The 14,163-nt window shown below is 41.8% G+C and overlaps 1 protein-coding gene across 3 annotated transcripts in view; it reads left to right on the top strand.

The window, feature by feature from the left end:
* LOC149155720 (protein TIC 62, chloroplastic-like) overlaps window positions 1-14,163 on the top strand; it is a 377,018-nt gene that overhangs the window by 130,010 nt on the left and 232,845 nt on the right. For all 3 annotated transcript variants that reach the window (XR_016263739.1, XR_016263738.1, XM_089445945.1), the window contains exons 2-5: window positions 5,797-5,959; window positions 6,240-6,312; window positions 6,438-6,493; window positions 6,710-6,894. Coding sequence is in view for 1 of the 3 variants with exons in the window: in XM_089445945.1 (XP_089302071.1) it covers window positions 5,797-5,959; window positions 6,240-6,312; window positions 6,438-6,493; window positions 6,710-6,894 (477 nt within the window). In the remaining 2 variants the exon portion in view is untranslated. The remainder of the gene's footprint in view (window positions 1-5,796; window positions 5,960-6,239; window positions 6,313-6,437; window positions 6,494-6,709; window positions 6,895-14,163) is intronic.

Raw genomic sequence — 14,163 nt, forward strand, 5'->3', positions numbered from 1 at the left:
GTCAGCCTTTCTTAGCCTGTGTCAGCCCCAGGAGGCCCCGCGTAAGCTTTCTGGGCCTCTGCATTAGACACGCTGGCCTCTCTATTGCTCTGCACAACACTTGGCTGCCTTTCCGTGGCCCTGCGTGAGCCCTTGCTGGCTCTGCGTCACTCTCCTTGGCTACTGCGCTGCTCTCTCGACATAATCTCTGCCTTCTCTGTTTCTTTGTACTCAATGCCCCTCAACTGCTCTCCTGATCACTATTGATTCTATCTCTCTTAGCAAACCCCGCTCTAGAGAATAGAATGACTGGTCATCTGGTGTGTTCTCCAAGTGACTCTCAAGCCTCCTCTTATACTTTTCCTGTTGACATATCAACGACCGAGATTAAGTCCTTAATCGACGACTAAGATTAGATCTGGCTTGATCCATGTCTTTTGGACCACTCTAACACAAATTCATATTAATACACATTAATATTTTATTTTCCCTTAGTTTAGACTTAGGGACTCCATTAAAAATATTAATTATTTTAATATCTCATCATCTGTTTAGAATTTGCCCAAACCCTTTTAGGGTATTGGATATCTCATGTGCCCCAACCTCTCCACCAAATTTCGTGGCTAGAGCACATCCGATGCTACCCCAAATTAACACTCCTTAGCGAGGACTGTGCTCTAGCAATACTCCTCATTGAGTATTACTTTGATCGTTCGGCATCGGTACCTGTGCTGATGTTAGGCCTTCCTGCCCAACAGCCTCTGCACTGCTGCCCATGGTTCCGCCACTGCCACTGCTGCATCTGTACAACAACTCCCTCTACATTTGTGCTGCTGCTGGTCCTTTCTCCCAGCACTGCACCTCCTCTCATCACGTTGCATCGTGTTGCCCACTGCTACACTGCAACTCAGTTACTGAGAAGTAAGTAACTGATCTCCCAACTGACCTCCCTGTTGGGCTAGAAACACCCACTAATGCTAAAGCTCTCTCTGTCGCTAACAAGTGCTCCCTTTCTTACCTCTGCGCCGTTGCAACAACTCTCCTGCATCTCGCACCATTGCACACCTCTCTGTGCCGTCCTGCACTGGTGCAACACTCTTGTGCCTCTCGCACTACTGCAGCCTGCTAGCTTTGCATGTCTTGGGACTCCTGCACTGTAGCTCTCTCTGCCGCTCCATCCACATCTGTCTCTACCCACCCAGCCAGTCTTGCTACTTCTCTTTGGGGCTCCTGTAGCAAGGTCTAATCCAAGACTCTGGGTAACTCGAGGGTCCTGCCCCTCATCGCCTGTAGTCCTCCTGACTACAACTCGATGTCTCCCCATTTCCGCTCAAGTGGTGCGTGTGCACTCATGGCACAATCATCGTCTGTCAAAGCTTCCTTCTCTGCCCATGCTAGTGTTGCCTTAGTCTCGAAAGACTCTCCCGTACTCTTCTTCCTTGGGCACTGGCTCGCATAATGACCCATCTCCCCATAGTGGAAGCACTTGATCTTGGAGAGATCTTTCTTCTTCCGCTTCTCCTGCTTTCCCCCAGATGCTAGGGTCACATCCTCCTCCTCCTGCTGAACCTTGATCCCTTTGCTGCTGCTACCTGTCTTTCATTGCCGTCTGATCTCTTCCTGGCGAAGAGCTGCCCACATTTCGTCCCAAGGTGGGAGAGTCTCTCTGCCCAGGATGCTCTGGAAAAACACTTCCCACTCTTCTGAGACAACATTCAGGGTTGTCCTCACCATAAGCTCCTGATCCGGTGTCGCTCCTATAGCAGTCAATTGATCTCGGATCTCATTCAGTCCTCTGAGGAAGGAGTCAATCATTTGACCCTTCTTCATCTGATACGACCTCATCTGGTTCTCGAGCAACATTCTTCTCTGCACAAAAGTATGCTGGTACAGGTTCTTGAGAGCCTCCCACATCTCAACTGCCGTTTCCTTCTCGGCTATATGTGGTACCACATGATCCTTGACCCCGTCAAGGATAATGCACTTGGCCCTCGCCATTGCCTCTTCATACTTGTCATTATCATTGGGGTCGACTGGGATAGCTATAACCTTCAAGGCGAAGTTCTTGACACGATTCCTGTCAAGCACTGATAAGATTTTGGCCTTCCAAACTGCGAAGTTCGATGCTTCGTCCAGTCTATCCTGGTCTCTTACCCCATGTAGTGCCATGACGCTCCTCTACTTCCCTCCTGGAAGTTCTCTGTTCGACTCCTCTGAGTCTCTACTTCCCATCTGGAAGTTCTCTTCTGGACTCCCTCTGGGTCCTGATTCCCTCCTGGAAATCCTTCTGCTGCTTGTTGAGATGCCCCCTACTCTGATCGTCTTGTGCAACTACACTGCTGATTCGGGTTCCTCGGCTAGAAACCCTTGGTAACAAATCCTCTGGCCCTGCTCTGTCAGGTACTGTTCTAACTACAGTACCTCACCAGCTCCACTTTGCAATATTCCTGCAGCCTTCTAGACCCCAGCAACTGCCTCTCTGTGAACTGCGTCAGCCCCTCTCTGCCTCACGTTGCCTCTGCGTCACCCTGGATGGGTCCGTGTCAGCCTTGGGATGCCCTGCGTCAGCCCTCTGGCCCTCTGCGTCAGCAACGCTGGCCTCTCTAAGGCTCTGCGCAGTTCTCGGCTTCTTCTGCATGGCTCTGGCTGGCTCTGTGTCACACTTCCTTGGCTTTTGCGCTACTAGAAATAGCTTCTGTCACCCCGGGACAATTATTTTCTGCTGTTATTGCTTTGCTCGGCTGATGTATTTTAGTCCTCCTGTGATCTGCAATCACGCTCTGATACCATGTTGAAGTTTCTAATTTTACTTAATTTAGAAACCCTTCATGCACTTTTTTTGATTTATTCCTACCTACTTGTTAATTTTTCTTTAACAAGTTATTTACAAAGTAAATACTGAAAATAAACACCAGTGCATGCTCAATATATTACAGATCAACAACTGAAAGAAACAAGAACAAACACACCACATGACATCATTATTTTTGGACCAATGTCCCCGGAAAAATCCAATGCGGGAAAACGGTGCAACTATTTGAGGGTTTTCTTATTAAGCAATATCATAGTACAATCTGGGTGTCGAAACTGGCCTACCCAACAAAGAATTTCCTTAGCAGCTATACCTCACAGTTTGAGAGAAATCTCCTGGCTGAAACCCCGAAAAATCCTTCCGACAGCTCCTCAGCACAAAACTTCTCTGCAACCCCAGCGTCTGCCCAATCTGGACTGCGTCAGCGTTTCTTGGCCTGCGTTAGCTCTAAGAGGCCCTACATCAATGTTCTGGGGCTCTGCGTCAGACACGCTGGCCTCTCTAATGCTCTGCTCAGCGCTTGGCTGCCTCTGCGTGGCCCTGCGTGAGCCCTTGCTCGCTCTGCGTCACTCTCCTTGGCTGCTGCGCTACTCTCCTGGCACAATCTCTACCTTCTCTATTTCACTGTACTCAATGCCCCTCAGCTGCTCTCCTGATCACTGATTCTATATCTCTTAGCAAACCCTGCTCTAGAGAATAGAATGATTGATCATCTGGTGTGTTCTCCAAGTGACCCTCAAGCCTCCTCTTATACTTTTCTTGTTGACATATCAACGGCTGAGATTAAGTCCCTAATCAACGGCTAAGATTAGATCTGGTTTGATCCATGTCTTTTGGACCACTCTAACACAGATTCATATTAATACACATTAATATTTTATTTTCCCTAAGTTTAGACTTAGGGGCTCCATTAAAAATACTAATTATTTTAATATCTCATGATCTGTTTAGAATCTGCCCAAAGCCTTTCTGGGTATTGGAGATTTCATGTGCCCCAAACTCTCCACCAAATTTCGTGGCTAGAGCACATTCGATGCTACCCCAAATCAACACTGTGTGAGCCCTAGCTAGCTCTACGTGAACCTTGGCTAGCTCTGCGTGAACCCTTGGTTGCTTCTGCATCCCTCTCTCCGGCTACTGCGCTGATCCTCCTGGTGCTATCTTTGCCTCTCTGCTTTTGTATTCACTGCCCTTCAGCTGCAACTCTGATTACTCTTTCAACTTTCTCAGCAAACCCAGCCCCAGAAAGTCGAAATCTTGATCTCTTGGTATGTTCTCCAAGTGACTCTCAAGCCTCCTCTTATACTTTTTTCGTTGACAAAACAACGGCCGAGATTAAGTCCCTAATCAATGGCTAAGATTAGATCTGGCTTGATCCATGACTTTTGGACCATTCTAACACAGTTATATCAATTCACATTAATATTTTATTTTCCCCAAGTTTAGACTTAGGGACTCCATTAAAAATATTAATTATTTTAATATCTCTCAAACTGTTTAGAATCTGCCCAAACCCTTTCCGGGTATTGGAGATCTCATGTGCCTTAACCTCTCCACTAATTTTCATGGCTAGAGCACATCCGATGCTACCCCAAACCAACATTTACTAGCTTGCATTTTTTAGATTTTGTCTCACGTTTAGTTAGCAACCCTTGAGGTTTTGAGTATAAATTTTAAATTTAGTTCGAGGGATCAATATACTTCGTTTTAGTCTTTCAAACACACATACGTCATGGGTGTATTGAGCTGCTTTTTGCAGATCTGCATTAAATTACAGTCATACATCTTTAAATTTTGCAGAAATCCAAGACAAGGGCTTCTCCAAGTAAGTTCTCATCTTAAAAATCCTTGGGATAGATTTTAGATTTGTATTTCAAGTTAATATCATTTATTTGAGACTATTTTAAACTTTTAAGCGTACCCTCTTAGCTAGAAATTTAATTTATAAGCTGGAATTTATTTCTGGTTTTTTACCCAATGGAAATTTGACCCCTAGACCTCTGCAACAAGTTTCCAGCTTGTTGGAAACACATATTTGTTGCAGATATGAAGCTAAGGAAGGAGTCAGGACTAATTTGACATACTTTTGTTGTCCTAGGTTCCCCCACCCATAGATTGTCACTCTAGAGTCTCTAGGCACTTTTGGGTGGCCCTATAAAGGGATTTCCTTGTTTTTTTTGCTTTTTTCTGCATATTTCAAATCTACAGTCACAGGATAGCAAGAAAAGTACTGAGAACAGCCCCACTTACTAGAGGTACATACCATGAATAACTATACATTTGGTGAGTATATTAAATCTTTACTCATTTGGGCTATCTACTTATTTGTTATCATCATTTTTGAGTAAAATTCCTTGCTGGTCTGTATTATTTTTCTGCATAATTTACATTTCCAGATTAGTAAAAATTAAAGAATTAACTCCTATCTTCACCCAAGATCCCATTCAAGGCAGTAGTATACTAATTGTTGGGTGAAGTATCTCACATAGGGAATCCTCCAATAGCCATTCAAGTAGGAATTGGGCTTAAAGAGTGGGGACTTGTGCTGAGGTGATAGTGGACACTTGTTTTGTGTGTTTCATCTTAACAGCTTGCAGGGACCTTGGCAAGTTTGCTAGTTTGGGTGGTAAGAGGACTTGTAGTTTCTTGATGGCATACTTGATAACTCTGTTTTGTTTCTTGATCTGATTTGACATTAAAAGAAGCATAGCAAGGTTTTTTCTAGTTGTATAGTAAGTTGTAACAATGAGATATGCCATCTATTACAAGATGACAGCTTAAAATGACATAAAAGATTATAAGTAGGAAGCCGCAATCTCCTTCACACTGCCATCTGCTAAGAAACTCTGTTGAATAAACTAGCTAAGTGTACACGCTGGAATTATTATGCGATACAACAACCTATCCGAGTAGTTCATCCCTGTCAGTCTTGTCTAGCCAAAATAGAAATACATTATGGTTAGCATATCATATTATCTTTTATCTGACAATCTGTTCTATCTCAGGCACCGTGAAGACAACGAATGAAACAGCCTCTGACACTTACAAGGAAGAACCGAAGGAATTTCAGAAATCAGCAACAACTTCAGGTGTGGAAGGGAAATCTAAAGACAACCAGCTTGTATTTGTTGCAGGAGCTACTGGTAAAGTTGGTTCACGCACTGTCAGGTCACTAACTTCTATCCTTCTTATTTTCATGAATGAATATAACTGCAACTTTGCAAAGATCTATAGACCAATCCTTGACATCTTTCTAACACTACCACTCTTAGCTGTACTTAGAGAGATGTGAGCTGGTTTTGTACTTCATATTTTTCTTGTTGATATAAGAAGAATTTTTCCAAAGTAAAAATCTATAGACCTGCTTTATAGAAATATGCATTCAAGGTCCAAAGAACCTTTGGCTTTTCAATTGTTGAACAACTGAGCACATTGATGTGTTCAACAGGGAACTTTTGAAGCTGGGTTTTCGTGTAAGGGCGGGTGTCAGGAGTTTACAGAAGGCAAATGCATTGCTTGAGGTATGTGGTATTCTTGATTTTGGGGTAATACACAGGTTCTAGTAACATTAATGGAAAGCTTTTTTATTCTGAAATATCTTTCAATGGATTGACATCAATTCTTGTTTTGTATTTTGTGCTTTCAGAGTGTACGACAACTAAAACTAGATTCTCAAGATGCTGTTCCTTCTGCGCCAGTTGGGTAAGGGCCTAGTTAGTGAATATTATTGATGTTAAATCAGAACTTTTCCTCTGTATCATTCAGAATGTTCTAAAAGTGCAGAAGCAATAGGCAGTTAGACAATTCTAAAATCAAGGGAAAAGTAGATATCTCTGGGAGTATACATTACCAACTCAGGAATTCCTTCTAGCTGTCTTAAGATGATAATAAATCAACAAATTCTTTTGGGGTTTGCAGCCCAACTACAGAACAGAAGATTGAGATTGTTGAGTGTGACCTGGAGAAACCAGATGAAATTGGATTAGCGATAAGCAATGCAGGTGTGGTAGTATGTTGCATAGGTGCAAGTGAGAAGGAAGTTTTTGATGTAACTGGACCGTACCGCATTGACTATCAGGCAACTAAAAACCTTATTGATGCAGGTAATCTAAGATTCTAAAGTGAAGCTCTGCAACTAAGCAATGTGTTATGAAATGTGAATATTATTTTATGCCATCATCCTTACAGCTTGAGAAGACAGCTTAAAAAATATGGTCCAGATGATGGTACTCAACACCTGAATCATTCTGAATATTTTATTTTTATGCAATCACATAATGGAAAATTGAGGCATCCTTGGCTAACTAATGTATTATTGATTTGATTTAATCAATTAGGGAGACCAAATATATTGAATACACCTGTATTTTTTTTCTAAACAGCATAATGCCTAGAAAGAAAAAGAGTGTGTTTTGCTAGTTTTATGATTTATATTTGCATCTCCAGTTAATATTCGTTTATAGAGGCAAACTTAAAAACTTGCGACAAGTTGAATTATGACCTCTTTCTCATTCACGATTAATGAAATAATTGCCCAAACCATAACTATATATGCGAATAAAGGGGTATGATATTGCCTTTTACCCCTCATATAGCACGAGTATTACATGTGATTTTCATCGCACATTACAGGGATTTGCAGGATGATAGCTTCATGATGATATCACTTCAATTGGGTTGCTTGAGTACTTTGGATTGGAGGAGAGTCATTTCTCCTTTGTGATGGATTGCCATGGCTTCATTCTCTCTTCATGGTTGCACATCTTTTGTTGATGGATCAGCATGCTAGTGGATAGTTGATGACAATGCTTGCTACTCTATGACTTTTATTAGTATCTTTGATTACTTCTTGCACATATGTATGATGGTTTTAGCTCCCCAAGGGGTTGGACGATGATTATATGGGATCCTATGGCTTTTATTGATGGAACACCATAATAATTATCAATGGATATGTTCATCATGGTGTTATGGCATATTTTTGGTGGCTGGAGGCTCATATCTAGCATATGAGGAATATAGGAGACTTTTGCTTAGCATTTTCTTACACATTTGATTGACCCTTGATGCATTTTGGGATAGGGAATCCATCAAAGGGTTTCCCTATGTTTTGACAATTAATTATCACTTGTGTGTTTTCTAGTCCTTCAATGGTTTAATTTGGCATGGCTGATCTTACGTTGAGCGTATGTTGTGAGTGCCCTAGCCTATTTGGTGGTTATTAGCACCTGGATGGATTTATTATCACATGGAGCATTGACTTAGGTGGAGTGTTCCCCTTATTGACGTACATCAGAAGGCATATTTGTTATTGGGAAAACTAGTGTCCATTCAGAGCTGCTAGTACCACTAAGATGGGTAGCTATCTTAGAAACAAACAAACTAAAGTTACTTGTGTTTTCCTTTATGAGAGATAGATGAGAGAGAAGCAGAGAGTACCAACCTCAGTCTTTCACTAGTCTCCTTGCTTGTTTTCTCTCTCCTTTGATAGAGCTTTCACCACTCCTTTCTCGCTTGTCCTGTTTCAAAGAACACCTGTAGAGTCAAGGCAGCAAAATACCATCAAAGCATAGAGATCTATAACCATAAATAATGTAGGATCAGATATACATTAACCATATAAATGCATATACAAATACAAGATTGAGAGATATACAAGCATATGGAGGAAAACTCAAATAGCTTTATTGATAGAAGTAGTAGAAGAGAGGATTACAACCACGCTGTCTGATCTAGCATCATCCGCCCAGCATGAAAGCCCTCTTCACCTCATACAAAGCAAGATCACCAAACAATGTCTTCAAAGAGAAACCAACAACACTTCCTTGCAAATTACAAAATTCCAGCCTCCAGATCTCTAGGATGAGAGATCCATATATAGATGTTTACAGGAGAGTGAGTCAGCTTCTGGGATTTTAATTAGTGTCATTTCACTGATAGTTCTTGGTTCCACTTGGAGATTTCAGATCTCTTACTCATCCCTGGGCGAATTCAGAGAGGCAAGTGTCATATGAGCAGTTTCTAGAAGATTCTCTGGGTTTCCACCTAGCACACTGCTTCTGCCATTTGTCTTCTCTATCTCATCGCACCCTACAGAAGGGCTTTTTAGTATGCATCGCGCCCCCCCTGTGTAATAGGTGAGATGCATCGCACCCTATGCATGGAGCAGTCTGTATGGTCCTGTTTTGACCAGTTCTGAGTAGTTTTTCATGGAGAACTTCTGGGAGATGATGTAATCAGCTGACCTTGTTCCTTTAGGGTATGAAACAACACTTTTAGAGGTTTAGAAGCCCTTGGTTTATGGACATATGTGATTGGGGTTGCAGTGCCCAAATATGTCTATAACAGTTGCCCCCTAAAGCATGAGGTCATAAATCTTTTGATGTCGGGTGAAATGCTTTATAATGAGGATCCGAGGCTTTTCAAACTGGAAGGTGACATGTAATAAGATACAATACAATACATTATCTTCATAACATTTTCATGATCTAGCTGAGGCGGGCATTCCCATGCTCAGCTTTATAAATTCATTTTCATGTACATAAGACAAACAACCATCTGTGTGGCAGACCGATGATTCTGGTAGAGCCATCATCCTTTAGCTTGGATGATTATCTGTGCAGTTGTACATTTGATGTCTTTATTTTCCTGAATATATCGTAGCTCGGATGGATGAAACTAGATCCGGGGTCTTCAAACTCGTTCAATATTCGCCCGAAGTACAAGTCGATCCATGTGAAAAGATGTTCTGATTTCGAACATGGAAAGACATCGCTTGATTACCATCCAATGATGTAAGCTGTTAACAGGCGCGAAAGGAATCATCGATAATGATGATGACCCTCAAAGTACTGCAGTACAATTCACGTGGTGTGAATACATGAGTTGATGTCGAACACCACGTAAAGTCTTTCGGTCAAAGGCCATTGATGTAAACCTATCGCCGGAAGTGAGAAACTTGCCATTGAGGCATGCAAGCTTCAAAGTACTGAAAGGGTTGTCCCTAAGTCAACTTCTTGGATAATGAGATGTTGTCGATAAGAAGTGACCCGTCGTAGGAGGGCCTTAATGAATCCCACATCTATGACACGGAACGGAGCAAATGATTTTGTGGAGGTGAAAACGATCTGATGATACAAGGTTTAGGGTGGTGGTCATGAAAAATGGAGAGTGAAGGTATTGCAGTGGATGAGACGTTGGCTAGGTTGGTGAATTCTCTGAGCAACTTCTCTTGAACATACCGGCGACACTGAAATGGATTGGTAGCGTTAACCCCAAGGTGGATGGTATGGTGGACCAATGGTGATATGACCGGTGAACGGAATAACCCAACCTGACTCAATCATGGTGACGGAGTGAAAGTGTCATGTTCAAGAGCGACCTGCTACCAATGAAGCTATTCAAGTTTTCTTCCCTTTTTCCCTAGTCATTGTTGACCAGTACCTCTTTATTTTTGTCAAGCTTGAGGAGGATAACATATGCTTGTTCTATAATTTGCCTTTCGGGCAAACCTGTCACTATGTTTTAACGAGCCTAACGACAGTGAAACTCGCTCTTGTCTGCATGGACAAGTTTGTCGCTATAGTTTTAACGAGTTTAACGACAAAGATAACTCGGTCCTTTTCAATTTTAGAGAGTCTAAAAAGGGACAGAAAGGCAACTCCAATGGTCCTTTTTCGTAACGTAATCCCTTAAGTTCGAAAAAGTGTAAAATAATACAAAAGGGATGACTTTACGATAGTTTTAACGAGCTGAACAAGACAAGCGCTTGATCTTTTTGTGTAATATTAAAATCTAGAGGTCCAAAAAGATTAAAATCTAGAGGAGGGATGGCACTTCCGGTCGCTTTAACGAGTTGTAGAGGCCAATTGCTCGGCAATCTTTTCATATTTTATGAGTCAGATGAAAAGAGCTTAAAGGATACTCCTTTTTTGAGCAAAGAGTGATGTTTTTGGATAGCAACTGGTTCCAGGTAAGGTTTGGAACTTTTCAATCATGACAGTGTAAAGAAGGTGGCTAATAGAATCACTCGTCGTAGTTATTCCTCAAAAGGGTAAACAATCAAATGGAGGCATATGATCGGCTAAAAAGAGAGGAGGTGATGGTAAGAACACGACCAAGGTTCAAAAGCTGATAATTATGCAATCGCAATGGTTATTTACCGAAGGTGGGGTTCATTTTTTAATGAGCTTGAACTCTATGGGAACACTTGCTTATTGCTAGGTTTATTTTTTAACGAGCTTGAACTTCGCGTAAAACTGCTCATGGCTAGGTTTATTTTTTAACGAGCTTGAACTTTGTGTAAAACTGCTCGTGTTCCTTTTTATGTAAGCTAGGAACGACCAAACTATAAAGCTAAAAAGCAAAAAAATGCTAAAAAGCTAAACAATGAAATTGGTCGTTTTTTCTTGTATAAAAAGGTTTGCATGCCCCCAGCATAAAAAAAAAAAGTCTTCAGTAACCATATGGAAACTTACTGTGGTTAAGCAGGATGATTTTCTGTCAATACTTAGACAAAATACTTCCTGCACTTTGTCCGCCAAATAGACAAAGGTGAAAGGTCACCCAGACCGATCACATAACTTACAGGGAAACTTATCTCTACAGCTGGGTTTGTCTGCAAAATAGACAAGGGTGCATGCCCCCTAAGCTTCGTTACATTCACCAGACTACTCACGGTAATTAGGTGGATGGAATGAAGGTTCCTTTACGAGATCAAGTGAAAGACTCGACTTGGAATTTTTCTCAGCCTTGTTTCATTTTTTAACAAGGTTGACACCAGTCAACGAACTATCCTCTGGTGACCTTTGATCACAACTCATAAGGGGTCATGAAGGAAAGATCTAGTTCCAATGCCCCCAGTACATAATGTACAACATCACTGAATTGATCGTCAGATGATGTAGGTATGGTAGGGCTTGGGGGTAATACCTCGCGATGATCCACACTATCAAAATGGTTAGAGTTCTTCTTAATCTTTGATGATGTAGAAGATATCATATGACAGGTTTCCACTGTGGCCACTTCCGCCAGATTACTCGGAGGCGGAAGGGAAAAAGTACCCATTAAGGAAGGGTCTTTTAGGAGACCTACTTCGATATTTTGAAGCGATATAGAGCTTCCATGGATCAATGGAATGCTTCCGGTAACTTGCGAACTGTTGGGGAGGAAGGTTAGTTGGTCAATGATTGTAATTCCGCCTTGGAAGGGGAATGCAATCTTTCTAAAATATGTTGACACAACAGCAGCCATAGCATAAATCTAGGGCCTTCCTAGCAAGATATTGTAGTCAAGGTTTCCATCAATGACCTCAACTTCAATTTCTACTGTCTTGCCCCCCAGTTCGACTTGCAAGTTACTTAATATCCCATACGGCATGTATGTTCTTCCATCAAACGTTTTTAATGTCGTTGATGATCGTGACAAGGGTGGAGAGCCTAAAGTTTTCCAACAACTCACTGACATAATACAGGTAGATGCCCCTTCATCAATGATTGTTCGATGAATAGTTTTGTTGAGGGTTTTTACTTGTATGAGGAAAGGGAGCTGGGCTGGTAACTGAGGTTTGTATCCTTTATGATTAAAGGCCACTAGATTGGAATCCGCTGGATCAATCCCACCTATCGCTGATAACAAAGCCTGCTTTTGGGATGGGCAATTCTGCAGTACTTCAAGTGTCGACATAGCGGATGGCGATTGGGCTAGATCCTCCACTATATTATAATTCTGTGCTGCTCGAGCATGAGGATTAAACGTCGATTTATGTACTACTCCCTTAGGCAGTTTTATTGTTAATTCAGGAATGATTGGTGGAACAACTTCCGACGAAGTTGTTGTCGAACTGCTTGGTTGATTTGTAGCCTTGCTGTTCGACGATTGTGGATTTCCATAATCTTTATTCCTTGTTGATATCAAAGCATCATTTTGTTGTTTTGAGATGGATAGCATAAGCACTTGGGATGGGGAAGCACGATCACTAGCAACCAGGTTTGTTTCTGGGCTCGGAAATGGATTAGTCAACACTGTTGGGGTATTTGAAGTTTTTAAAAATTTCATAACCTTAGCTTTATGTGGACAATCTTTCGTGAAATGCTCATCGTCGCATATGTAACATGGATAACGAGGTTTCTTTTGCCCAGTAGGGTTTTCAGAAGATTTTTCAGGAGGTGAATTTTCCTGTTTCTTCTTATTATTTTTCCCTTTCTTCTTGCCCCCTGGTTGCTTTGGATTTTTGCCCTTGTTAGATGACACGACATTAACCTCTGAGGCAAGAGGTTCTTCATTTGCTTTTTGACTAGAAACTGCAAGGGATTTTTTAGATGTAGCCTTTGCGGTTTTCATGCTTGTTGTACCGATCACGCCATCGCCAGCATGAGAGTCCCGGTTTGATTTAGGAGGGGGAGGAACGGAAAATTCTGGTCTAGGAGCATTAGGAATTTTGTCGTAGAGCGTGCCAGACTGAGTATAGATCAAGTCTAAATATTGTGCACGGGCAATGACCTGCTCTTCAGTGACAACTCCTCCCTTAGCCACATCCTCTGTAATAGAGGGTAATAATGACTTTATAAACCATTCAGCTAAAAGCTGATCAGGAACGTACATCTTCACCATTCTTCGACGATGCTGCCACTCATGAATATGATCAGATATGTGAGTGGCTGTCGTCTGTTTAAAGTTGGTAAGGAGTTCTGTCCCTGTTTCGTACCTTATGGGTAACTGAAAATGGGTTAAAAAGGTAGTGGCAAGGGTGCTGAAGTTATCAAACGAAGCTCTAGGCAATTCTATATACCATTTAGCTGCCGGACCAGTTAACGTTCGTTGAAAAAGGCGAAGCCTAATCAAATCATCATTTAGGGTGTTGGATGAACACCACAAATGGAATGTCATTACATGATTCGATGGATCTTCACCTGGATTTCCATTGAATTTAGGAATATCTGACGGAAGTTTATGAGGAATCGCTGGCCACCAAGGGGCGTAAGCAATTGGATCATTTGTTAGCCGATTCAGATCTAGTAATTCTAAAGTTGCTACGAAGGGCAATTGTTGATTTAGGTTTGGTGAAGCATACCCAGGATAAGATGGGATCGCTTGAGCAGTGGGTCTTTGCATACCAGCATAATGCATTTGATGCTGATAACTTTGATAAGGTTGATGGGCATAACCATTATAATATGGTTGTTGATAACCACTTTGGAAATGCGGTTGCCCATTACTTACAAAGACTTGTTGCTTAGGTCCTTGGTATGATTGCTGGAATTGCGGTTGTTGATATTGAACCAGCCATGGTTGTTGGACCATTTGCTGTTGTCCAATACTGGATGATTGACCAAGATGTGGAGTCATAGTACCTGTTTGAGCCTGAGTCGCTC

This window comes from Pinus tabuliformis, chromosome 9, assembly GCF_031772625.1.
Source record: "Pinus tabuliformis cultivar Carrire ecotype Pingquan chromosome 9, CPIR1, whole genome shotgun sequence".
Lineage (NCBI taxonomy): Eukaryota > Viridiplantae > Streptophyta > Pinopsida > Pinales > Pinaceae > Pinus > Pinus tabuliformis.